The sequence below is a fragment of the Lathamus discolor genome, chromosome 5 (assembly GCF_037157495.1).
Source record: "Lathamus discolor isolate bLatDis1 chromosome 5, bLatDis1.hap1, whole genome shotgun sequence".
Classification (NCBI taxonomy): domain Eukaryota; kingdom Metazoa; phylum Chordata; class Aves; order Psittaciformes; family Psittacidae; genus Lathamus; species Lathamus discolor.
This window is the reverse complement of record NC_088888.1, coordinates 46,503,069-46,527,781: the sequence shown is the minus strand read 5'-3', so window position 1 is coordinate 46,527,781 and position 24,713 is coordinate 46,503,069. Positions and strand designations below refer to the sequence as shown.

General features: G+C 40.2%; 1 protein-coding gene across 4 annotated transcripts in view; it reads right to left on the bottom strand.

Moving 5' to 3' along the window:
• The window catches only part of SYNJ2 (synaptojanin 2), a 67,896-nt gene that overhangs the window by 27,281 nt on the left and 15,902 nt on the right, over positions 1 to 24,713 (bottom strand). For 2 of the 4 annotated variants that reach the window (XM_065680627.1, XM_065680628.1), the window contains exons 3-11: positions 21,984 to 22,254; positions 19,378 to 19,603; positions 9,906 to 9,989; positions 8,007 to 8,068; positions 5,155 to 5,251; positions 1,815 to 1,984; positions 1,356 to 1,437; positions 984 to 1,133; positions 712 to 877 (exon numbers count right to left, since the gene is read on the bottom strand). In XM_065680627.1, coding sequence (XP_065536699.1) covers positions 712 to 877; positions 984 to 1,133; positions 1,356 to 1,437; positions 1,815 to 1,984; positions 5,155 to 5,251; positions 8,007 to 8,068; positions 9,906 to 9,989; positions 19,378 to 19,603; positions 21,984 to 22,254 — 1,308 coding nt within the window. Of the gene's footprint in view, positions 1 to 711; positions 878 to 983; positions 1,134 to 1,355; positions 1,438 to 1,814; positions 1,985 to 5,154; positions 5,252 to 8,006; positions 8,069 to 9,905; positions 9,990 to 19,377; positions 19,604 to 21,983; positions 22,255 to 24,713 lie in introns of those variants that run through there. The other 2 variants (XM_065680629.1, XM_065680630.1) reach the window with 2 other exon arrangements.

Sequence of the window (24,713 nt, the reverse complement as noted above, 5' to 3'; positions counted from 1 at the left end):
GATTTGCATTGGTAGTCAGGCATGGAGAAGCTATCTATAATCTTCCTTGTGGTCTGCATCAGGCAACAGCCCCAGGATTGCAGTGGTGCTGAATGCTTCAAGTCTATCCTACTAATATCTGGTAGTTCTTTAAAGGTAACTGACCACCTGATACTGCTTATGGGTGCAATTATCCTATATTTTGCATACAAGTATTTTCTCAGAGAGAGATAAGGTAGTTTACCCTAGACGGGTGCAAACCAGTATGTGTATGTTGCGGACTATCAGGGCTCTGGAGTAAAGCAGGGGATGAACCAACATATCGATGTAATTGCGCTTTTAAAGATCCAAATGATAAAAGCATGTGCAAACCGCAGGCCAAAAGTAAGGAGATAAAAGGTCTGAGCTCAAGAGACATCCTCAAGACAAACTCAGGACCAGGCTGGGAACACAGCCATAAAATCTTTCCCTCTGGTCCAACTCCTCTACACTGTCAGAGGAGATCACCATCAAAGAGCAGACATACTCAGAAGTCCAAAACAAAATATCAGAAATAAGCACAGTGGACTTAAAACACACAGAGCTGTGCTATGGTCACTTCAAAGCATGGCTTTAAACAATTCATTTGTGCAAAAGTAGCTTGCTTATTGATTTTTTCAAAAGGGTTCAATTGATTATATCTGACAGCTAAAAAGACACAAAAGAAAAGCAAAGGATTTACACCAGCCTCACCCAGCAGTGCAGTGTGGTCCATAAGCATCTTGCCTTTGTCTGCATATTCCTCGCTGAAGAAGTCACCCATGAGCAGCAACTTTATGGCTTCCTGCTTTACTACATCAGAGAAATTTGACTGAATTGTGCGAGACACAGAGCGGGCACCATCCTTGAGCTTCCCAACCTGCATTGGATAGGAATCATTAGTGACCTAATGTCATCATTCAGACACCAAAGAGTAAATCAGACATCTTTACTTGTGAATAAACAGTTTTGCTGGTTTTTTTTACCTTGTTCTTCCCCTCAAGGGCACGACTGCCTGTTGATACTCTGCTCAGATTATGACCGTTAAGAGTCCACATTACTTTGTAGGATTCCACAAAGCGCTCAATTACAGATTTAGAGTTCAACCCAAGGCTCTCTAACTGAGCAAGCAGGATCTGGATTAGGTGCAGAAGGAGAAAAAACAACAGCAACATTGCTCTTAAATGTGTTTTTGCTTTGTATCCTCAGTTTAAGTATTCCAGCCAGTACCATTCTTTATCACAGTACTGGCAAAACAGACTTGTATAAATGAGGCTCATGCCCTCTTTCTTGTCTTTGCCATGAACAGACCATGTATGCAGTACCTGTTTCCACAAAAGGTCACCTGACAAACTCACCTCCAGTGCAATGAAGGACTGAACGCTATTAGTACGATCCAGGCAGTCCAAGCAATTAATTCGAAAAGTACCTGTCTGCAGACTTTGGTAACCAAACACAAGAGGAGGGAGGAAAAAAGGTATATTTTAAAATAATATCTAATCGTAAGTTGATTCAACAAGAGCATCAAATATTCAGCCTGAATATTCCCACCCACATTTTCATGATGCACAATGTATTCCATTAAATTGTCTAATTATTTGACTGCATCTGCAACATTGTATTAGCAAATCCATGCACTGGTAATTTTGCAGATTCCAAACAATGGAGATGCAGTTAAGCAAATGATCTAATTAGCACCACGACTCCACTTTGTCTCAAAATCATATTTCAAGATCATCATTTACACTCATGGTCCAAACACAGCAAGAAACAGGTGGTGCCTTGCTACGCTGGGACAGAGGGGCAGGGACACTCACCGTGGACTTACATTCTCGCCCTTTGTGAAGGTTCCAAAGTCTTCCCAATGCAACTTCAGCTGAGGCCTCAGCAAATTTTCCAGTTTCTCAGTTTTCCCACCTTTTGCAAACTTGTAGTCAAAGTTTATCATAGGAGTGTCTGCCGCATGGGAAGAGGCCCATAGCAGTTTCTGTTTAGACAGAGAAAGGAGGAAACCAAATTCTGCTGAAGCCACACTGTAGGGATTGATACCAGTGTGCTTTTATCACTACTGAGCTTACTGTTTATCATGTGTTCAATACTGAGAAGTTCGCTGGGAATTTTGAAAGGCCAGACATGAAAAAAGCAACTGAAGTCCCTCATTTGTTTTCTTTTCAAAACTAATCTGGATTGTTAGACCCCAATTTTTGGCAGGGGAACTCAAACTGTAACTGCAAAGTATATTTCAGAATTGCTGCTGTCTGCACCTTGGCTAGTGGTAGCCCTGCAGCAGTGAGCTGCTACCTCTGAGCACAAGGGTATACAGCTCTGGCAAACTCAGGACCAGGACCCTGATGAGAAGGGTATCCAGAGCTGCTTAAGGTAGAAAAGCATAACAGTGCATGGGTGTATTGTTTTAACCATTCCTGAAGTGCAAACACATGGGAAAACATGGCCCTAAACTTAGGTAGAGGTTGCCTGGGGAGGAAGTAAGAAAAAAATTATATCCCAAGAAACATGCTATAAAATGTTTGTGGTATACCACAAAAGTGAAAGAAGAGGCACAAATAGCCTCATTATTTCATCGACAGTTTCAATGACCTCACACACATTTCTGTAACCACCACAAATTTCATTATCTGTAATAGATACAACAATAATACATCCTGCTCTCCATGACAAAGCCAGAGAAAACTGTTATGTTAACTCTAACCATGCATGCCTTTGTCTGTTCCCTTTCTTCCTGCACATTCTCATCCCAAGAGATGGATTTTTTTCTCCACTTAGGTTATGACACAAACTGAACAAAACAATCCTGATATTACATTAAAAGTGTACAGTTACAGCAGTTACACCAGTATAATTGTATCAAGTAAGCCATTAAGCCTTCTCTACAGAAACAAATTTAAAGGTGTTGCATGGTTTTGGAGGGAGATGCGCAAAATCTATTTCATTACACTGTTACAAAAGCCAAAACACTTGGCATCCACTTCTCTGTTGTTAACACCTCAACTTGCCTTTACAGCTGCTGGCAGTTGTAATGCACTTGAGGAGGATATTTACCCACTGCCTTGGTGTAGATCATTGTCAGAGTATTCCTAACTGTATGCTACAGCACTGCTTTTACTGTAAACATAACTACATCTGTTATTGAGAATGATTATGGGAGGAACAGCATTACTGGGAACAGTATTGATTTTTGGTCTGGCAACAGCTGATGCTAAATTGGTCATTTACAATTTTTCATTTGTTTCTGTTGTATAAATGAATGGTAATGGTGACATTCTGATCAAGGGAACCCAGCAGCAGTAATTACAAGAATATTTTGAACCAACTCTAATAAGAATTACTAAGACTGCAGCAAGAGCTGAGAGAAAAGGAAGGAATACAAGCAAAGGAAGATCGAGAAACAAAGAAATTAACCAATGACAGAAGAGGAAAAAAGCTTTCATTCCAAACCATTCCCCTATAAATTAGTTTACTTTTAATTCAAGCCCTTTAAAATCATTTAAGTAAAAATTAACTACATAGTCTCTCCAAACATCCATTTACTAAAACACAAAGGTAAGACTAAGGTGGTTGTTTCAAATGGGTACAAAATTCCAGGTTCCTGTGCTGTCAGCCTTTATTTTTTCAGCTCACAGAATGCTTTCATTTTTTTTTTTAAAGCAGTGATAAACTTTAAAATTTAAACAAAACTGGTCTTTTGTTAAACTAAATGAACAAATGCAATGTATTTATTCTAGAGATGCCCTGTTTCTGACTTAACTTCTGGCTGTATGGTACTTGCCATGAACATGGTCTTAAACATTGTCGGAGTTTGATAAAATATCAGCATTAAATTCGCAAGAAATGTCAGATTTGTATCCTCATAAGTTACTTGAGCATTCATTACCCCTAAATTTCAGTGTTTTTGCAAAATAAACCATAAAAACTATTCTAAAGATAGGGAAAACAGGACATTATAACAGCTTAGCTGTGTCATGCAGAAATTCAGGAAGCAGATGAATACAGAACCTAGGACCAGACTTCAGTTCTGTACCTTCCTCATTGCCTTGCAAGCTTTAGTCACAAATACTCTCTTTGGCCATATTCTGTACAGAAGAAGACTTTCACTTTGTCAGTTTCCACTTTGAAAGCTAAGAGTCTTCCCCAGCTCTTTTTGGAGGAGGAGGAAATGGTCATACAGAAAAACTGCCAAAACCCTCCAGCCACTCCTTGTCTCAAGTACATTATTCCAACAGAGAGGGAAACAAATCCCTCTATTTAAGTACAATATTCATTTTGCTTAGTTTCACACAGTAAACCTTTGATCTCAGACTGTTGTATCATTCTTTACCAATGATAAATACGTAACGCTTATTACAGGTGTGTACTTTAACCATTCTTCATATTATTCTTAGGGAGACATATTCCAAAGTACTGGATTTCTAAAGCAACAGGCGCTTCAGAGGCAGACTTCCACCAACCTCCCGCCAGATTCAGACACCTATTTCACTGTTGCAGACCCACTCTGTGCCAGTCTGTGGCTTCACATTAGTTTTAAAAGTCTGGCCATGATAATATTGCACTAAAACTCAGTGCAGCTTTAATTCTACAATACCTGACATTCCTGCTTTCAGGTATTAGTTGTGCCTGGGAACATTTGGGGGCCAGGAAAACCTCTCTCCATGCATCACTGTCATCTGGTACTCAGGCAACTAATTCCCATAACAATCAGTGCAAGATAGCTATTTCCCATTAAAATCAGAGCAAGACAGCTGACATACACTCTGTGAGCCAGGGTCAGGGCCTGGCCCCCAAGCAGTTCCAGCAATTCCATCAGGCATCTGACTGCACAGGTGACTACATACTATGACAAAGCTGACCACAATTCATTTTTGCAAATGAGAACTACTCTTAGGTGAATTAAGGCAATATTTTTTTAAAGCCTGATCAAAGAGAATGTGCACAAACGTGTGAAGAAATAAGCAGGAAGGCAGAGCTGGAAATTAAGCCATGAGACTATGAAGCATCACCCTTCCAGTATGTAATATCTAATAAAGAAATAACAGTTTCTTTAGATAAACTATTCATCACCTGCTGGGCCAGAAGGAAAACAGAAGAACATGGAGGCTCAGGGGAAATCAGCAGTTAAAAAAAAATAAATATTGCTTTTACCTTAAAAGCTCTGTTGAGCACCTCCTCCCCTCCTCTGCTTCTCAACAGGTTAACGATCACTTGTTTTCCATACTGCTCTTTCAGAAGCATCATATGCCTACAGCAAAAGTAACCATAATCGGTACTAAACAAAACCATGTTATGTCACCTACTACCTTTTTTAAAATACAGAAGTCAAGATCACTGGTTGCTCCATCCAGCAGAAAGTTTCAGCCACAGCAGCTACAGACATCTTCCTCAATTTCCTTACAATCAGTTACTAAAGTACAAACAGTGAAAGGATGCAATTAATGGACACAGTATTCTGTACGGAACTTAAAGAAAGAGGCATCTTATGAAACAGGCCCGAGATCTTTTTTGTCACTATTAGCTTTGCCCTTTGTATGCTCCCACCTCTTGGCTGTAAGCCTGGGAACTACATAGGAAAGACAACAGGAGAAAAAAAAAAAATATTACACTTTAACAGGAATTGCCCAGCATCTTGCAGGGCTAAGCCTACAAAGAGGTAGCAGCAGCAATGGGGCCTAGGACTCCAGTGCCAAAGCCAGAGCGGCACAAACACACATGCCATAGGTGACAAGGTTCAAACATCTCTAAGCTACTGCAACATTGAGACATTCACTCTCAGCTTAATTAAATTAACCAGGAAGGTTAGTAATCATAGGAACTGCTGCACTGGATCAGACCAAAGCTCCTTTCAGCCAAGTGGCCTGACCCAGATTCTTCAGGAAAAACAAAACAGAACAAGTATAACGTGGCTGAGGTTTTTTGGCATCTATGCTGTCTCTCAAAACCTGATGTTTACGGACTCTCAACTCAAGAGCTTTTAGCCAGATGCTGAGGCATCCGTTCTCCTCCCAGTAATTTTTTTCAGTTGGCATGCATGTGCTACAGGAGTTGTGCTGGCTCATTAGGAAACAGTTGGATCTTAAAGCCATCTTCCATCATGTCCTACCACCACTTTGGTAGTACTTAAAAGGAAGCTGGGTAGGAATAGACAAGAAAAATAAAATAAAGTCTCACATAAATGAAAAACTCTTAAATGTTGCAAACTGACATGCAATGGCAAAGCGTCGGGAAAATAGCAAGCACACATCTTCTGGCATGCATCATTAAATCCTATAGCCAGAAACAAGCCCCAAGGAAAACCATGGAAGGGGATAAAAGAAAGAAAAAGTTACCATCATGGCCTTTAAGAAACATGGCTAAATATACTTTCTGGTGCTATTTATGTTCCCAATTCTGCAACCAGTTCTCTGTATGCCAACTCTTCCCATATATTTGCACCTCTCTGATTCCAGCATCAAAATCCTAATTTGACAATATTGCTGGAGATTAGATCACCCACTTAAGTACTGTCAGCAGAGCTGCCTGAGGATTTCCCAGGGAGAGGGGACATAAAAGATCCACTAACAAGATTACCGTTCGCTTCCCATAGTGTCTTCTCAACACATTAACCTGTCAGAGGGTTAGATTTAATAGGCTACATCCAATCTAACATTCTCAGAAAAGCTGTATCAGGTTGTTAAGTTTCAGGGTCTTTTTACTTATAAGCAGTTATTTATTCTTTGCCCATTTTCAAAAGACTGTCTTTTACAGATCTGTAAGCAGAAACATCCATGACCTGATCAAAGCAAAGGCTTTTTACTGTGCACAATGGAAAGGAGGAACAGTACAATTGAACTCGCGTTCATGTTTCTTACAAGAAAGCTACTCTAAGTACCTTGGCTGAGGTACTCTCAATCTCTTGGGCAGCACAAGAGGATGCTAAAGAAGTTCTTGTTTTCTTCTTATATAAACTCTCTCTGCTGTGGAATGCAAACCTCTAAGATGGAGCTTCAAGGACACTGGCAGGGCTAGTTACCATGGCACCAGATGACCACAAGACCATGAATTTCAAAGGCATTTGAATTCAGTTGGATTTAAGAACCTTAAAAAGCTTGGAGAATGTAAGCTAAGACCCTTTGGAGCAGGGACTGCTAATGGTGCATAGTCCAGGTTCTAATCCCTGTTTGGGTTCTTCAGTGTTGCAAACCTTAACAGTCACAAACATCATGTTTGCTAACAGTTGTAGTAAATGAAATCAGGGAATTAAGAGGCCTTACCCAAAATCAACATAAACTCTGATTTGCCAAAACCAAGCCAAACCAGAAACTAATCACATGACCTGGCACTTACGCATTGAAAACTTTCCTCAGCCTGAATCCTTCATGTCTTTTTCAGTCAGTGTTCCCACTGATATCCATGGGAGTTTGCCCTTAAAGGACAGCACTTCACAGACATTCAAAGGAATCAAGCTAATGGCTTTTTTTACAGTTTCCAGCTGACAAGCAGAGTCTTCACAGTTTAGAAAGTTTTACAAGCCAGTCTTCGGCTAAAGTAGAAAAACATCAGCATGATAGTATCACACAGTACTGATTATAGAATAAGACACTTATTTCTGTATAGCAATGCAGAGAAAAACAAGTCCATGATTGAATGGAAGCAGTGTTTACTTTTTAATTACCTGGGTTAGAGTGGTAAAGAACAAATGTTCTGTGTACTTTAAGTGCAAATTCACATTTGTTGGCTCATAAAGGGTTACAAGGACCTTCTTTTTGCATATTACTTGGTATTTCTTAGCTTTTACAGAAACAAGCCAGAAGACCAAATTAATTCAATTAACATTGAAAACAGAAAGGAAAATGCACAAAAATGAGTGAATAGATTAAGTAAACCCACTTAATAATCCACAACACCTGGGAGACTGGCTGCGTGCTTTACATCTCTCAGGATTTGCTATGAGGGCATAAAGTGGAATCTTGGTTAAATGCCAGGCTTCTGTGTTACAGCCGAAGTGGAATGAAGCTTACCTGTCAAAGGCAGGAGCATTAGCTTCTAGACCTCTGTTAAGCCTTAGATGATGCGAACCCACCTAAAAGAAAATATTGGAAGGAAAAAAAAAAAGAGAAAAATAACTTCTTGAACTGCTAGAGTCCTAAATCACTAGATGTCTCCCTTATTCCTTCAGAGAAAAACATCTCTTTAAAAGCACCAGATACCTACAGCTGACTCCACACACCCCCACACATAATATCCTTAATACAAAAATCCACAGTTTTTATTAGACAACGTTTTCACCTAGAAGTGAAAACATGATTATCATTAAGCAAAGGAATAACTACACATCTTTTTACGGCCAAACAAACCACATCCCTTCACCAGCTTCCTCTAGCAAATATCCCACACTGCCTCACACGAGTATGCTGTGTGCCCAGCATTCTTTCTGCCCTTCCCTCAGCAAAAAAGGCTGCAGTTATGCCAGTTCCATGGGTTGAGTGTCCCAAGTTCTTCCATCTTTCATTATTTACACAAACTAAAAAGCATCAGAATAGTCCTTTCAAAATAGGAAGGAAGAAATCCTGTGTCATCAGTCTAGTAGGACTTTCAATATGTATGTCAACAACAGGAGCCCTAAACTCCTTTTGAATGACAGCTATTGTTATTACAGTATGCAGAGAACTTTCATCTCCAAAAACTACACTGATAATTATTTATAGGATCATGCATTGTTTCCTGCACTTCATCATCTTTCTTTGTTTTTCATGAGGTTAGTTTCTGCAATTCTTTCTAACACCAGTGCCAGCACATTCACATCCAAGGAATAAGAGTTATGAGTATTCACCAACATAAATGAAAGCTGCATATCTAATCCAGATTAGGAAAAAAAGCAGACTGTGCCGCTACTAAAAAGTTGAAAATTCTGTTTAACTAGAGATGCTACCCACTAGCCAAAAATACTTCAGGAAAAGCTCTTTGGCTTCCTAACATACAGAACAACAGTGCTGGATACAGCTACATCATGGGCAGGGCATGTGCATGACCATATGGGCAGACCTGCTTTATAAAAAGAAGCAAGTGTGGCACTGGATGGTGCTAACAGACAACACCACAGACCTTTTAGTCACCTTTCTTTTGCCCTAAATCTAGTAGCTCTGAATAATGCTTAAGTGCTAGATTTAATGATAAGAAAGTATCAAATAATCTTTAACCAGTTATATTGTGCATTCTCCCTACTAATGTATATGTAAATAAGTTCATACTCATTCCAATTGCTTATCCCTCTGTTAAGAGAATGCAAAGAGTGCTAGGATGATTCTTATTTGATCTTGTAACTGTATATAAAATGTAAGTCACAGATGAAATGTAAGCTGCTAGGCTTGATGAATTTCCTGACAAAACCCTACATCTTTGCCTTGCAGAAGATCAGATTAGATCATCATCACCCTTTTGACTGATATCCAGCAAACACACCATCCGGACATTATATTTTGTTTCAAGGTAATGTACTCCTAGAGAGTTCTTGGTATTCCTAGATACTCCAAATTTTACTGGGGAGGTCAGTATCACCAAGCCAACCGAACATTTTAGAAGGAAAGGTTATTCCAAATCAAACTGAAAATGTTATAAAGATACTGCTGTAAGTTTCATCTTAGGACATTAGGACACAGTCCCTTCCAAATAGTTCCCTGTAGAGGCACACAAACACATGAAAATATTAAACTTAACTACAGCAATTTGCCTGATATAGTTCTGTTTATCTGAATATGCAGAATTTCCTATAATGTAAACCTAAAATGACAGAGCTCAGCAGTTTCACTGAATGAGCTTTGCAGCGCTTTAAAAAAAACCTCCAATTAAATTCTATTGAAGTTCTGAATTATAAGTAGCAAGAGAGGTAAGTAAGGTAGGCTTTTTGATTGTATGTTTACCTGAAGCCCCAGTTGCTCCCAAAACAGTGGAACAGAACCTCTGATCTGCACAAAGGAAGAGACGTCATCATCCAAGTAAATTGTCTGCAATAAAGGGAAGGAGTTCTGCAGTTAGATCAGTCTGTGACCCCTTCTTAAGGTGACAGATTACAACACTGAACTCAAAGGGTAAAAAAAGTAAACCATGTATCTCGCTGTATCCACTTACTGATCAGCCACTTTTCCGTAGTCGCACAGGCAGTGGAACAAAGCACAACGTATTCGCTTTCATGTCATCGCAACAGACTCAATTCACTACTCACCAGAAATAACAAAAAATTTAAAACACACTGCAAAGAAGAAAGGAATCTTTCATCCGCAACGAAGATGGATTTGGTCTGCTAGTGGAGACACTCTGGAAGACCAACCATATACTCTCACTATGTCTCTCTCAAAACTTAACTGTGCAAAATGTCATTGCTCCTTGTGACCGATGATTGGTAATGCCAGGTGTGGGATAAGCTTATCTCTTGCTTTATTTACTATTTCTTATTGCACTGCATGTTGTGCCTTGTCAGTGTCCAAATAAGCCAGCAGCTTTGCCACTCCCATTCTGAGATACAGTGAACAGCATATGATCTACTTCTTTTCCAGGAGGCTTACAGTGAGAGGCTCCAAATTCCCTATTTCCTTCCCTAACTAGACCTCAAACTCTCCCTTAATATGTATTCTTAGGATCACTGCTAACAAGCTGATTTTGAATCAAATCTATGCTCCATACAAAGGCTGACTGACCCCTTCGCCTTACCCCTCCACCAGCCCCCAAGCAAATGTTACATTATATGTTAACTTAGCACAAAAGGTACTATCTTCAGACCCAGCATGACCACAGAGCAACTGTGCGAAGCCTGGCTCACTCCCCTGACCTATACTTAGCAATGGAATCCTGGCTGTTTTCCATGGAGGATATATGATACACATGATACACATCTCTGTTATCTCATGCATGACAATGAGTCTTCTGCAGCCCTGTGGAGGAATGGTATCCAGGTCATCCAGGTAGCTGCTTCTCTAAGCACATTGTATCATTTAGCACAACTGCTGCCAGCCAGCCAGTAGCTCCCAAAATAGAAAAGAACATGAAAATAGGTTATTCTACAGCTTCAGTGTGGTTTGTGCTTTTGGGTTTGCCACTAGAAGTGCTGGCTGGGTGGCTCAGGGGAAGTGCCTTAATTTACATTGACTTCTCATATTTATATAATCACTACCAGTGCATAATTCTTAGAGCTACACATGTGAAAAGAAGTAGTATATAGCTACACCAGAGAGGTGTACCAGTTTTATCTAAAACTGGTGTCACCAGTTTTATCTAACTTATCTTTATAATACTTTTGCAGAGCATTTACAACTATCCCCATTTCACCAAGAAGAAAGATTTAAGAGGCTTTGTCAGGGACACTGTGTCAGTGTTAGAATGATGGCTAGCCCAGATGTAGTGCAAAACTGTATGTTTTTGTGGTGTTGGCCTCACACTAATGAATTAGGAAACCTTCTCTGTCACACTGCATCCTTGTACAACCCTTTGCAAGCGAGGGAGTTGCTCAGAGAAGCTTTCTTGCAAGGCCTGCCTCACTTCGAGTAACGCACCTCTAAAAAACGCTCTCGCAATAGTTTTCTAAACATTGATGGTACCTGCGTGCAGGAGTTAACTACCACAGGAACACACTGGTGCCCTGTTTGCAGTTCTGTGCTCAGAAGCATTTGTCCTGGAGCTGGACTACAGGAGGAGTGAGCAGGCCCACCTTCTTTCTCTTTATCACACCCTCACTGGAACAGGTTGCACCAAAATGAGTCAGTGACTTCCAAACACTGAATCACTTTTTCATTCACAGTCATGGACCCAGAGGAGCTAATTCTAAGGTAAAGCAAATTTTTGTAGCTCCACTGACAGCCTAACATTATCCTGACTCATACTGAATGAGGATCAAGTCCTGACCTATGCAAAAAAAGAGTCAGGACTGGCTTACTTCAAAATGTGACAATAGTCATCACCTTAGGGATGAATGAGTTGAACTGAAACATCTAATGATAATGAATACAGAAAAGCTTTTTATGAAGTACAACTTGGCCATTCAGGCAGCTTGCCACAGAGGTTCAGTTTTCTTTACAGTCTTCTGAACATTGCTGTTTCCATAACTAACTGAAAAATCCACAGCTCAAGTATCTCTCTTTGGCCAGCTCTTTCAGAAGTCCCAGCTGCAAATTCTCCAGAACACTGATTAAAAGATAGTAATAATAATTCTAATTTTAATATTTGCAGTTTACCATCTTGCTGAGCTACAGTTTAAATGGAAAGTATTTTGTCAGTTACAGACTGTGATATATATACCTGCCTTCTTTATGCCAAATAAAAAAGAGAAATATTGATCAAACGCATGTACACTATAAGAAACCCCATTCGTTAAAATCGTAAATAAGCACTGATAATGCATACATGTTAAAATTACAGTCATAAATAAAAGATTCCAACTTTGACACTCATTCAATTCCAGTATTTATGCATGGATAAGTACAGAATTTCTTTTCTCATATTCCTCCAAGCCTTGATCATCTTTCACTCACAATGTTGTTTTTTCTACAAGCGCATATTTACCTACTTTTTTTGTTGTCCTAGTTTTGATTTTATTGCCCTATCCTCTATCAGTCCGTTTCCCTTATTCTAAGTCACAACACAGAAGATGAACAGTTCCTTATATTCTGTTTCCAGAATTTTTCTGTCCTCCATTTTCCTTAATTCATGGACAAGAAATACACCCAAGAACATCAGACTGTTTTTAACTCTAAACATTCAACAACAATCACAATATATTTTAAACAATGCTTTGTCATTATAGTTGATACAGACTGCTAAATCTCTGTCTTTGGGCTTCATAATATTATTGTGGAATCTTATCTTTGTCTTAGATCCAAAATGACAGCAAGTTGTTGCCTACTTGCCCCAAGGAGAATTTTCATTCCTATCAAATCCTCAAAACACTTGATGACTACTTCACTAATCTCAAAGGATCTAGTTCATAGAACAATCCAATCAAGTTAGCTGGTTGGATTTTCAGACACATTTCCTGCAGTTTCCCACCTGACAACATAGTAGCGACTGGATACTTAACCCAAGTGGAGGACCTCTTTGCCTTGATAACAGATTGCTTGTCCTCTGACCTCTGGTGTTAGAATTCGCCATGTTAGACTCTTTCTATGGTCCCTTTCTCTGACTCCAGGATCAAATGTGATAGTTGTGATAGTGCAAAAGGATATTTCTCAAACCTTCTTTTCTGGTGCATATGGCCAGACCTTGCCCCTGTGATCCAAGGGCCTTTCCTGGTAACACATTCTTCCTGCACCGGTACTGCTAGTAAGCTTCTGAACAAGAAGCAAACTGCTACTGCTTCTGAGCAAGAAGTAAACATAAAATCATAGAATAGTTAGGGTTGGAAAGGACCTTAAGATCATCTAGTTCCAACCCCCCTGCCATGGACAGGGACACCTCACACTAAACCATGCGACCCAAGGCTTTGTCCAACCTGGCCTTGAACACTGCCAGGGATTGAGCATCCACAACCTCCCTGGGCAACCCATTCCAGTGCCTCACCACCCTAACAGGAAAGAACTTCTTCCTTATATCCAATCTAAACTTCCCCTGTTTAAGCTTTAACCCATTACCCCTTGTCCTGTCACTACAGTCCCTGATGAGGAGTCACTCCTCAGCATCCCTATAGGCCCCCTTCAGATACTGGGAGGCTGCTATGAGGTCTCCACGCAGCCTTCTCTTCTCCAGGCTGAACAGCCCCAACTTTCTCAGCCTTTCTTCATATGGAAGGTGCTCCAGTCCCCTGATCATCCTCGTGGCCCTCCTCTGGACTTGTTCCAACAGTTCCATGTCCTTTTTATGTTGAGGACACCAGAACTGCACACAATACTCCACATCAACCACCTGGTATTCTAATCCCAGCATGCTATGCCCACTCATCACTAGGAATAATTTATTCACTAATCTCCATCACTCAGCTTCATCAGAAACAAATAACTATCCAGTCACAACTTCAAACAGCAAAATTCATTACAGACTCAAAGGGCACACAGAGAAACAGTCCATCCATGATAAAACAGATACTCACAAGGCTTGTTCTGTGATTCCCAGCTCTGCCACACAACCCACAGAGAGCATAGATAACAGATGGCCTAAACATATCTCTCCATGAGTCCCTTTAGCCCAGACCACAGGATCCAAGAATATACTTGCCAAAATAATCCTCTTTGCCCCGCCTGGGGCCATATTAAAACTTGATCCAGAAAATAAATTAGCTACATGATTGCATCCATTCCTCTCCTGGAGAGCTATCCAACATGGTATAGGACTTACTGTGAAACAGGGATCATTTTTCTTAATCCATGCTTGACATTTTTTCTTAAACTGGAAGAAAAGGAAGGTTAATCCAAATTCACGGCATTTCCTTTTAATACCTTGCCAAGGTTTCCATTTTCTTTCTCAAACAGTTCCATGAAGGAGAAGACAACTGAAACCACTCATTTATCTTTAGTAAATTACAGTTGTTCCCCATAAGTCACATTATAAGATGTGAAGAGTTTAGCCTAACTCTTCAGAGGGTAAGTGGGAGAAGAACTGAAATGTAAATAGTGACAGGCACACAAACTAAATGAAGAAAGTGTGCTTGTTTCTCAATGGTATCAGCAGAAAAGAATTGAAAGAATGTGATACACTCTCAACTTTTAAGGGATTACTAGAGAGGAAGAAAAGGTGAAGAGAAGCATAAGCCATTACTGGGAAACAGAAGGATTTTAAAACTACTTGAGGATTAATTGCAATACTGCAAGTAGAGAGGGCTACCATCCCATTACAAAATACTGGTAACAAATCTGGAAGTACATGTTAGAGGGATTTAAAAATAAAAAAAAAAAAAAAACAAAAAACAACCTTTTCCTTTCATATTTAATTTTCCTTAAGTGTTTTCTACCTTTTTTCTTCCTCCCTTTTTCTTTTTAAAGATGCAAGCCAATGATCACATCTGAAAGATCCTCTAGTAGCTTTTTTTTCTTTCTTTTTTTTTTGGAAAAGCAAAAGTGAAGGAGATATTTAACTGTCTCCTCCCCTTTTTCTCAAACACTGTGAGTCACATCAGCTAAGTGAGCCCACAAAAAATGACTCACTGCAGAGCTAAAATGCCACAACGCTAACTCAGTGGGAGCCTGAAGATAAGACTAATTGTTTCTCCCTTTCCTAAAAACAGAGAAACGTTAGAAGTAATTCCTACAAAAGGAGGAAAAGTCCTGGCTTTTCAGAATCCTCTGGTCTATTTATCCCTGAAAGTGCACAGCCAGCATGTCATTATACTGTACAGGCTGCAGAAAATGAAAACACGATGTTATTCAGCCAAGATATTACTTCATAAGCAATTAGTCAGTAGTCTACTGTGAAAGTAGGAGAGAGTTTATTCTAGGACTCTTCCTTGGTAAGTGGATGGCAGCTTAAACTGGATCTCAGGCATCCCAGTGGTTAGCCCAACATTGCTTCCTTATGACATGCAGCTTTGTAAAACTAGTGTTTATCACCATTAGCAACAGCAACCTTCTTTTCTCCTTTAAAAACAAAAACCAAAACCACACTATCCTTTAAAAACCCTTGTTAAAATTTTGAACCTACTGGAGCCTTTCACCCCATAACCATTTCACTCTTGTGCTTTTGCTTACCCAGTTGCAAAACACTCAAAAACCTTCAGTCCTCCCATTTCACAGCAGCCCCTGGCTGAACGGGAACAAAGCACAGCAGTTCCTATAAAAGCCTGATCCAGTCTCAGCTAAGGGAGGCATTGGCAACTAAGTATTGCTTTGCCACTCACCGGGAGTCTATCTTCAGGTTTTCTGCTGGGATGTAAAGGCCGTCTTATTTTTAATGCTAATCATTTGCAACATATGTACTTCAGGAACATAATTAAATAGAATGAGTTACTTCTGACCCAACTATTAAGCTGTATACCAGAAGTATTTCCCATAATTAGACAACTGCTAAGTGCAGTGCAGCAAATGTAACACTGATCTGAAAGAAAGCTGACAACCCTTTCTAACATTTTATTTTCTCTGCATTTCCGCAAGAGAACATTCTTCAAATCAGTGGTGCAAATGTACTTTGCACTAATGCTCATGAGAAGGCACTCAACTAAAATAGCAGACTGTACCATGTTATTACTCAAAATGGCATATGTCCCCTCTTCTGTTCCCAGATTCCAGGGGAAATTCCACTTTTTGTTGGGCAGATCTGCATCTGCTCTCCCAGTGCACTGACAGACTTTCTAGAAAGATGTAGATGCTGCAGAACTTGCCTTGCAGTTGCTTTGGACAGAGTCACAAAAGAGAATTATTATCAGAGAATTCAGAGGCTGACATTAGACCCAAGCACAGCAGGGGAAGAGTCTGGCATCCAATCAGCAGAATTTGTGGAAGCCTGAATGCTAAGTGGAAGGCTGCCAGGCCAGCCAACTGAAAATGCAGGCAAACCACAAAAAGGAAGGACACGAGCAAAGAGCCACCCACAATCCCGACGAGAACTCTGACCACTGTGCAAGAAATTCACATGTTGTGCATGCTTTGAGCATGTCTTGGGGATCAAGCCTCACTAGCAGACTGGGGAATACCAGTCTGCAAATCCTCCTCCTGCATTCTACTGAGCAATGTTGTATTGTGTCAAGTCTAAGGTGTCCTCAGACAGAACTGGGTGAAGAGGTTAAAGCTGCACCAGCAAGGCAACATCTTAAGAGGAAATTTTGCAAGCACCCAAATATTGCTGAATTTTGGACAAACAGGAGACTGAAGGCATGCCTTCCTGCAAGCAGTAGGGTAATGGAAAGGATAGCACCGACTGTAAGCTGCTACACTTACACAATGTCATGAGGAAACGCTAGTGCTGAAGTATGGGCCCTTTTGAAAGGAGTATGCCACCCTCAGCACTCAGGCACAGTCCGACAATAACACAGATATAACTCTCCTGAACAAGTAATGACACAGGGAGCTTAAGTATCTCTATGCTACACTCACTGTGTCATGTAAAGATGTCTCACCAGCCTCCCCTTATGAGCATCACATAAGCAATCTATTTTCATTGTATGTGCACCTGCATGTCAATGAGAAAATGAACATAAGCCAGCAGTGTGCGCTCGCAGCCCAGAAAGCCAACTGTATCCTGGGCTGTATCAAAAGGAGCATGACCAGCAGGTCGAAGGAGGTGATCCTGCCCCTCTACTCTGCTCTTGTGAGACCTCACCTGGAGTATTGTGTGCAGTTCTGGTGTCCTCAACATAAAAAGGACATGGAACTGCTGGAACAAGTCCAGAGGAGGGCCGTGAGGATCATCAGGGGACTGGAGCACCTCCCGTATGAAGAAAGGCTGGGGAAGTTGGGGCTGTTCAGCCTGGAGAAGAGAAGGCTGCGTGGAGACCTCATAGCAGCCTCCCAGTATCTGAAGGGGGCCTATAGGGATGCTGAGGAGTGACTCCTCATCAGGGACTGTAGTGACAGGACAAGAGGTAATGGCTTAAAGCTTAAACAGGGGAAGTTTAGATTGGATATAAGGAAGAAGTTCTTTCCTGTTAGGGTGGTGAGACACTGCAATGGGTTGCCCAGGGAGGTTGTGGATGCTCAATCCCTGGCAGTGTTCAAGGCCAGGTTGGATGAAGCCTTGGGTGAGATGGTTTAGTGTGAGGTGTCCCTGCCCATGACAGGGGGGCTGGAACTAGATGATCTTAAGGTCCTTTCCAACTCTAACTATTCTATGATTCTATGTATATGACATATACATCACATATAAAAACAATCTACACTACAGAGTTTTGTAGATCTGCCCAGAAGACAGTGAAAACAAGGCAATTGTAGGAACAGATCCTTGTCCATTTTTGAAAACTGCTACCAGTCATTTATCCATTTTGCTTATAGAGAGATCCTCTTCTGTATGATGATTATGACTGCAAGTAATTACTCCTTCTAGTCAAAAAGGAAAAAGTGATTATACTTGAATAAGAAAGCATTCATTTCAGCCGGCACTGAAGATCTCAGATTCTCCAGGGTCCACTGCTTTTTGTTCACTTTCAAGGAAGTAAGCTAAACCATGTAGTAAGCTAAACTATAACTGACTGTTACGTTGTTAGGCTGTGCCAATCAAGGCAGCCTGCTGAGCGCATTTCACTCATATATTTTGTCTCAACATCAACTGGAAATAAAATTTCTATCATTTATGTATAACTGTGTCTCACTGGAGAGAATCGCCCACAAAGCAAACAGGAATATAAAGCAAAGTCTTTCCAAAATGAGTTGTACTGGAATTTGCTTAAATGAGAAAATGGTGGGTTTTCTTCATTTACTTTACTAACTGAAGGTGATTTGACTCCCAGCAAACACAGCTCCTTTGCTGTGCAGCTTCCTCTTAACTAGAAGGATATATTTGAGCACTAAGAGTTCTTCACCACACTACATCATGCGCTACCCACATTCTATAAATGTTGTCCTCACTGGTCTGCTAAAGTCCTGTGAGACAGGAAGTTAATAATCACCCTCATTTTATAGCTGAAAAAAATACTGTACGAAAAAGTGATGGCTTCAATCCAGTAAGGCAGACTTGAGGGATGAATATTTACGATCACAAGATTTTGTGCGATTCTAAGTGACTTTGTTAGAGCCAAAAGCAAATCCCAAGCTCTAGTGTTTGCTGGAAATCACCCCCCCCCCCATCTCTAACCAAATTCTTTATTAGTGTAGACACAGTTATGCCACCGGAGTGCAAGAGGCTTTCAACGACTAATCCAGCAAACCTGGTTGAATGACCTAACAGTGATATTTAAAATGAACAAAACAGAAATGAAGTGTAGAGACCATGATTTTATAGAAAATGTTTCGAACTAGTTCTTCTCCAATATTCTATAGCACAGAAAACACAATGAATTTTAGAAAAATGCACTTTAAAATGTATGCAGAATGTATAAAATTGTGACACTGGTTATGGAACAGATTTGAAAACATTCTTTTGTTTAATACATGAGCGTCATGACTGATAACTAACAAGTTCCATAAGGCTGAGAAACTTACTGTTACACATGTTGATTTCCCATGTACTAGCACACAGAGCTCTCTGAATTGTTTAAAACCCCATGTCTGTATCTCACTACAATATCAAAAGGCCAGACTTTCACATTCAGGAAAGAAAACATAAGTATTAGTGAAAACTGTGTGCATGGAAAAGTCAGAAACCCAGAAAAAGAACAGATTACAAAGAAATGCTGAATTGGCAAGAACAAATAGATCTGCCATGCAACAACATTTTAAACATTCTTGGAAAAAACACTTGCTGAGCTCCTCTAATTCTTGTTGGAATTTCTGCTTCACTTAAACTTGAGTGGGATGAATTATTCAAAGCTAGTGGATACATGGCACTTACCTGCTCCGTCTCAACAAAGTTGGACACATGTCCGTCATCATTGACCCCTCGAATGTGAAACCGGACACCAGCTCGCTCACAGCTGATGCGAGAGATGAGGCAGGCTTTTGCCTTCTTGTGGGAAGCATAAACGGTGCGAATGTCCACTACCCCACACATCACTTTCAGTAACCAGTCAGAGCAGTTCACCTGGTAGTGTTTGAAGGGCACGTGCAACAGCTGGTTCCTGAAAGGTCCAACAACATACAGATATATTACTGAATAAAGTAAGACAGACAGCCATGGGTGTCACCCCACAATAATCACTAACTGAAGCAATTAATATTTTGTGACCCCTTTTCTGTTGTACCTTTATCCAAAACCAGAAAATATCAGAAAGAAATCCTTGTGAACTACTACGGTGAACAGAACATGGCAAACTGTAATAGCACAGATACCACTAAGGTGCTGTCCTTACATCTTGTACCTCTCTCTCAAATTCAGATGCAAATCTCACCTCTTTCAGCTCTAGAAATACATTGAAATTTAGTAATCTTTTTCATAAACGACAGTGCTGTCAAGCTAATTACTTTCTGAATAATATTGCCTGGACCACTTTAGCATACACTACAGGATGAAGAGCCATTTTAAAATCCACAAGGATTTTCAGGAAAATTTTTCCAAGCAGAAACTGGACCCATAAGTCAACAGAGATATTGCAAAAAGTGCTACTAAAATTAAGAGGAATGTCTGTTTTAACCTTCTCTTTATTTTAAGATCAACAACCCAAGAAACCTATCATGCCTGGTTAACAGTGACACTAGTCTCTTCTATTATGATGGTTTTCCAAAATGCGCCTTTAGTCACAGATGAGGGCCAAGAAAATCCCTTTTATGATCATATATTGCTCAGTAATACAAGAGTTATTACATCTAGCAAAACCCCTGAAGAATTGTTCTTCTAGAGTACAGCATTTCTCTGAAAAAGGTGCAAGTCATTCTTACCTTTAAAAACTAAATATGTAACTGAAAAAGCAGCTCTAAAACGATTTCGTATCCCTTCCACCTCCTTCCCCTAGCTTTACTCACAGACTCAGGCTAATTCCAGCAGATGATTTTTGTTGTTGCAGTTTATTTAACAGGCACTTTCTGCTGCTTGTAACTAAGGACATCAGACACTTTTCATTGTGTAACTATTTATTCCATTGTTTACTTCTCTAGAGAACCTACTGTTTAGCCCGATATTTCCAATATTGTATAACTGCCTCAAGATAAATTTTCTAAATGTGATGTTGTCACCATCCCTGTTCTACAACATAAGAATAGAACCCCCCTAAGGGCTACTTACAGGTTAGCCAGAACAGCAAAGAGAGAAAGTTCAAATACATATCTTACAAAAAAAGAAGTTTCAAAAGGCAGAACAGGTAAAAAGAGCTGCTTTAAAGGTTGTTTCTTTATTAAGGGATACTGCCATCCTAGGATTTTCATCACGGGAATACAGTTCATTTGTGCCATGTGTCTGATTTGACATGCTTGGTGAACTCTTTAAGAGGGATGCACAATTAGCACAGGTGAAAGAAAGTTTTATGTATCTCTCTTCTGAGTTAAACTCAAAACATTAGATCTTACTAGCCACAATTACATAATGGCTAGAAAGATTAGCCAGGATGAACTGCTCTCTCGTTTTTATTTATCATCCATTATGAACTTTTTTTTTTGCTTATTTAATATTCACCTACTTTGAGCCACAGGACTCATCACACATTCTAGCAGCACACCTGCATTTAACTCTGCCAGTTATTTTCCACCTACATCATATAACCCTTGTTTATTTCCACTACAACTATGCTTCCTGTGTGACTATCTTTTTGTTTAAAAAGAAAAAAACCGAGGCTATGGAAATTCAAGCATTCTGCCAGAACTGTAAAGCAAACAAACTAAATTAAATCAATGTTGAACCCACCTAGGGAAGACAAAACCCAGCATTGTGTGCTCTCCTTTCTACCCAACTGATACTAACCACAACAAAAAATACTGTTTCTTTGCTTTGTAAGCACAAGAAAGTAAGAAGTACAAAGTAGTGTATCACAGGAGTTTTCTTCCATGCAACACATTTACACTGAGCTGTAAACATATTAATATTGATGTTTTCAACATAAAAACTGGGGCATATTACTGAAACATTAAACTACAGACTTTCAATGCACACACTTTTAAGAAATAGAAGATACTTCAGCACAGATGAGGGGATTGAGGAACAGTTCAAGTGCAGGATTCTATTAGATAACTTTTAAAGCAAATTATTAAAAAGAACTGCAGGGGAAACTACTCTTGACATCTAGAGACATGTTTCTGTAGTGTGAGCAGTACATCCCATGTTTCCTCAAAAACACAAAATGTTGTTATTACAATCACATTTCACTATCAGATTAATTTTAATTAAACAGAAGTTACGCGTTTCAGGTTTACCCTGAATTCACTAAGCCCACATGCCCTCTAAAATGACATGACAATGAGATGAAAGGAGGTGCACCTTAAATGCACATGTTTATTTCCCTTTGAGAATGTCTGACCAATAAGATACAGGTAGGGATAACAGAAGACTTTGGTATAACATGCAGTACTAACCAGAAGAACGAGTTACCAGATTCATAGTGGTTATCACCCTGCTTCTGAGCCCGCACAGTCAGGTCAAAGTTTGAGCCTGCATTAGGCCAGGAGAAATAGAACATCCCAGAATTCAGGATTTTCTTCAAGGCAGTAACACGCTCCTCTTCCTTGGTTTCTTCCTGGAGAGGACAGAAATCTGTTGCAGTAATTTTGTAAACTTCAGCGTCCAGGATTTTTCCCACCGATGTACAGCCTGTCACCAGGACCAGAAAGTGCAGCCGGGCGTTACCTAGAAGGTGACAGACAGTTACAAAAGGGTTACAGGTGGACACAGACTATGCCATTTTGCATCAGTCCTGTCATGCAGTGCTGACAGGGTTCGAGCAGAGGCCAGTATCTTTGCTTCAGAAGAAAACAAATACAAAAAATGGGCTATTTACATGTCTGGATTCCTTTTGACTGCAGGTAAGTAAGTGCAATTGCGTAATACTCCACACTACTTCTACACTCTCATTCTTTGTTGCATCAGACTGTTTTCCCTCTTACCTTATGAAGTGCAATGAGCTTGTTGTTGGGACACTACTCAAAAATCAAATTTTGCCACCCTAGAGAACATACGTTTTCATTGGATCTGATTGAAGGGAAAGGTAAAAGACTCATCATATATGAGATAATGTGTATTCTTCGCTATGGATTTTTCAACTGACTTCTGAATTTTAAAGATATGAAGCATTCAGGTTTCTTACTGGCTTCAGCTGAAGCTGGGCGTGTCCAGCCATTCAGAAAGTTTCAGTATTACCAATTCTTTAAATTTTCCTTTTTATGTCACCAAAGATGTATATGATTAGATGACTCCCTCAATTATCACTAAAAAAATTCCAGCTGTGAATTGGCTGTGAAGCAAAGTGTGTAATGGGTTGGAACTAGAGGGTCTTTAAAGTCTTTGGGATCTTCCAACCCAAACAATTCTATGATTCAGGGCCCCAAAACTAAAAGAAATTCTGAAGCTTCAGAACACCTCTCTAATCAGATCTCTCATACACAGCAGGATTTCAACTGTTGCTTGTCCTTGCTGAAATAATTAAGAAACAGTAGAACAATTGTTCTGAAAACACTGGTTTTGCTCAGAAAAAACTGTTTGATTCACTTAAATTGGTCTCTAATGGAGACAATGCCACCCTATTCACTCCAGTTAGTAAGAGAAGGTGGTAATGAGCCAAGATTTATTGCTCTAGCATAGCAGAAACAGCAGCTGACCTGCCAAGAGCAAGCTAAGTAGTACCCTTTGTAGTACAGCCCTTCAACCCTCCGCGGTGGCCCACTGTCTGAAAATGCAGACCAACTTTCACACACCAACTAGGTTTTTTTTTCTGAAGCAGGGGAGTCCTTACTTCCAGATCACAGGCTGGCTACAGAAACTTGAGCTAGGGGTGTTTCTCAGCAGGGCCAGAATATTTGTGTGGGCACATGGGACTGGAATGGAAGGACAAGGGAGGAGATTGGCTCTTACTCATTCTGTTCTGCTGACTCCAGTTTTGCATAAAGGCCAGTGTAGGTGGTATTTACTAAAAAGCTCTCTTCGTCACATTTCTTTCTCTAACAAGGGTATGCTGTGTTCTCCTTCTTGAGTGTTTTTAAGAAGTATGTTTCCTGTGCTTTTCTAGATGACACCATAGTGGAGAGTTAGAAATACGTAAAACCTGACAGCTTATTCCTCTTTTGCATATGAGTGTGCGTAATTATAAAGGATTAAGAATAGGAGATACATCAGTTATCACCATGTTAGCTCATACCTGACTAAATACTGCCTTGCAGCCTCCAAAAGGGGTTAGAAGGAGCTGTCTGTCGCCTAGAACAGCTAATAGTTTCTGTGAAACCATGAAAACTGATCAGCTGTAAGTAAACGTCACTCATGAGATTCTGGAAGCAATGTATACAAACAGTATTGATATGGCTAACTATCAGTTAGCTTCAGGGACAGAAAACCAGTAGTGACACACTCGCAGCTGTCTGGCTGGGATGCTGAGACAAAAAATATAAACATTTTTATTGGCTCCGCTGGCACTGGATCTAAACTAAACAATTACCTAGTTTAAGAAGGCAATTAGGAGAAATAAAGCATGACAAAAAACCCAATCAAAATCTACATGGTTTTGCCCCACCTAGAAACTTGCTATCCCTTCGCAGAGACTCTAGACTCTTTCTACTACCTCCTCCACTCATAGAATCATGGAAGAGTTAGGGTTGGAAAGGACCTTAAGATCATCAAGTTTCAACCCCCCTGCCATGGGCCGGGACACCTTGCACTCATCCCCAGAAAGGAAGACACATCTACACATGCAGGCATCCAGCATCTCCACTCCCCCAAATCCCTAGCTAATAGGCTCAGAAATAGTAATCACAGCTAACAAGCTACTTCATTGTCCCTAAAGCATCAGAAGACTAACAGCTTTCTGAAGCTGTATTACTCCACCCCTGACATTGCGCAGTTAACTCCACATGAGAGAGTTGGGTTTGTTTAGCCTGGAAAAGAGATGGCTCTGGGAGACCTTAACTGCAACCTTTCAACATATAAAAGGGGCTTACAAGGAAGATGGAGAGAGACCTTTTATCAGGGCCTGTAATGCAAGACAAGGGACAATGGTCTTAAACCGAAAGAGGGTAGGTTTATATCGGATATAAGGAAGACATTTTTTACAGTGAAAGCGGTGAGACACTGGAACAGGTTGCCCAGAGAAGGTGTGGCTG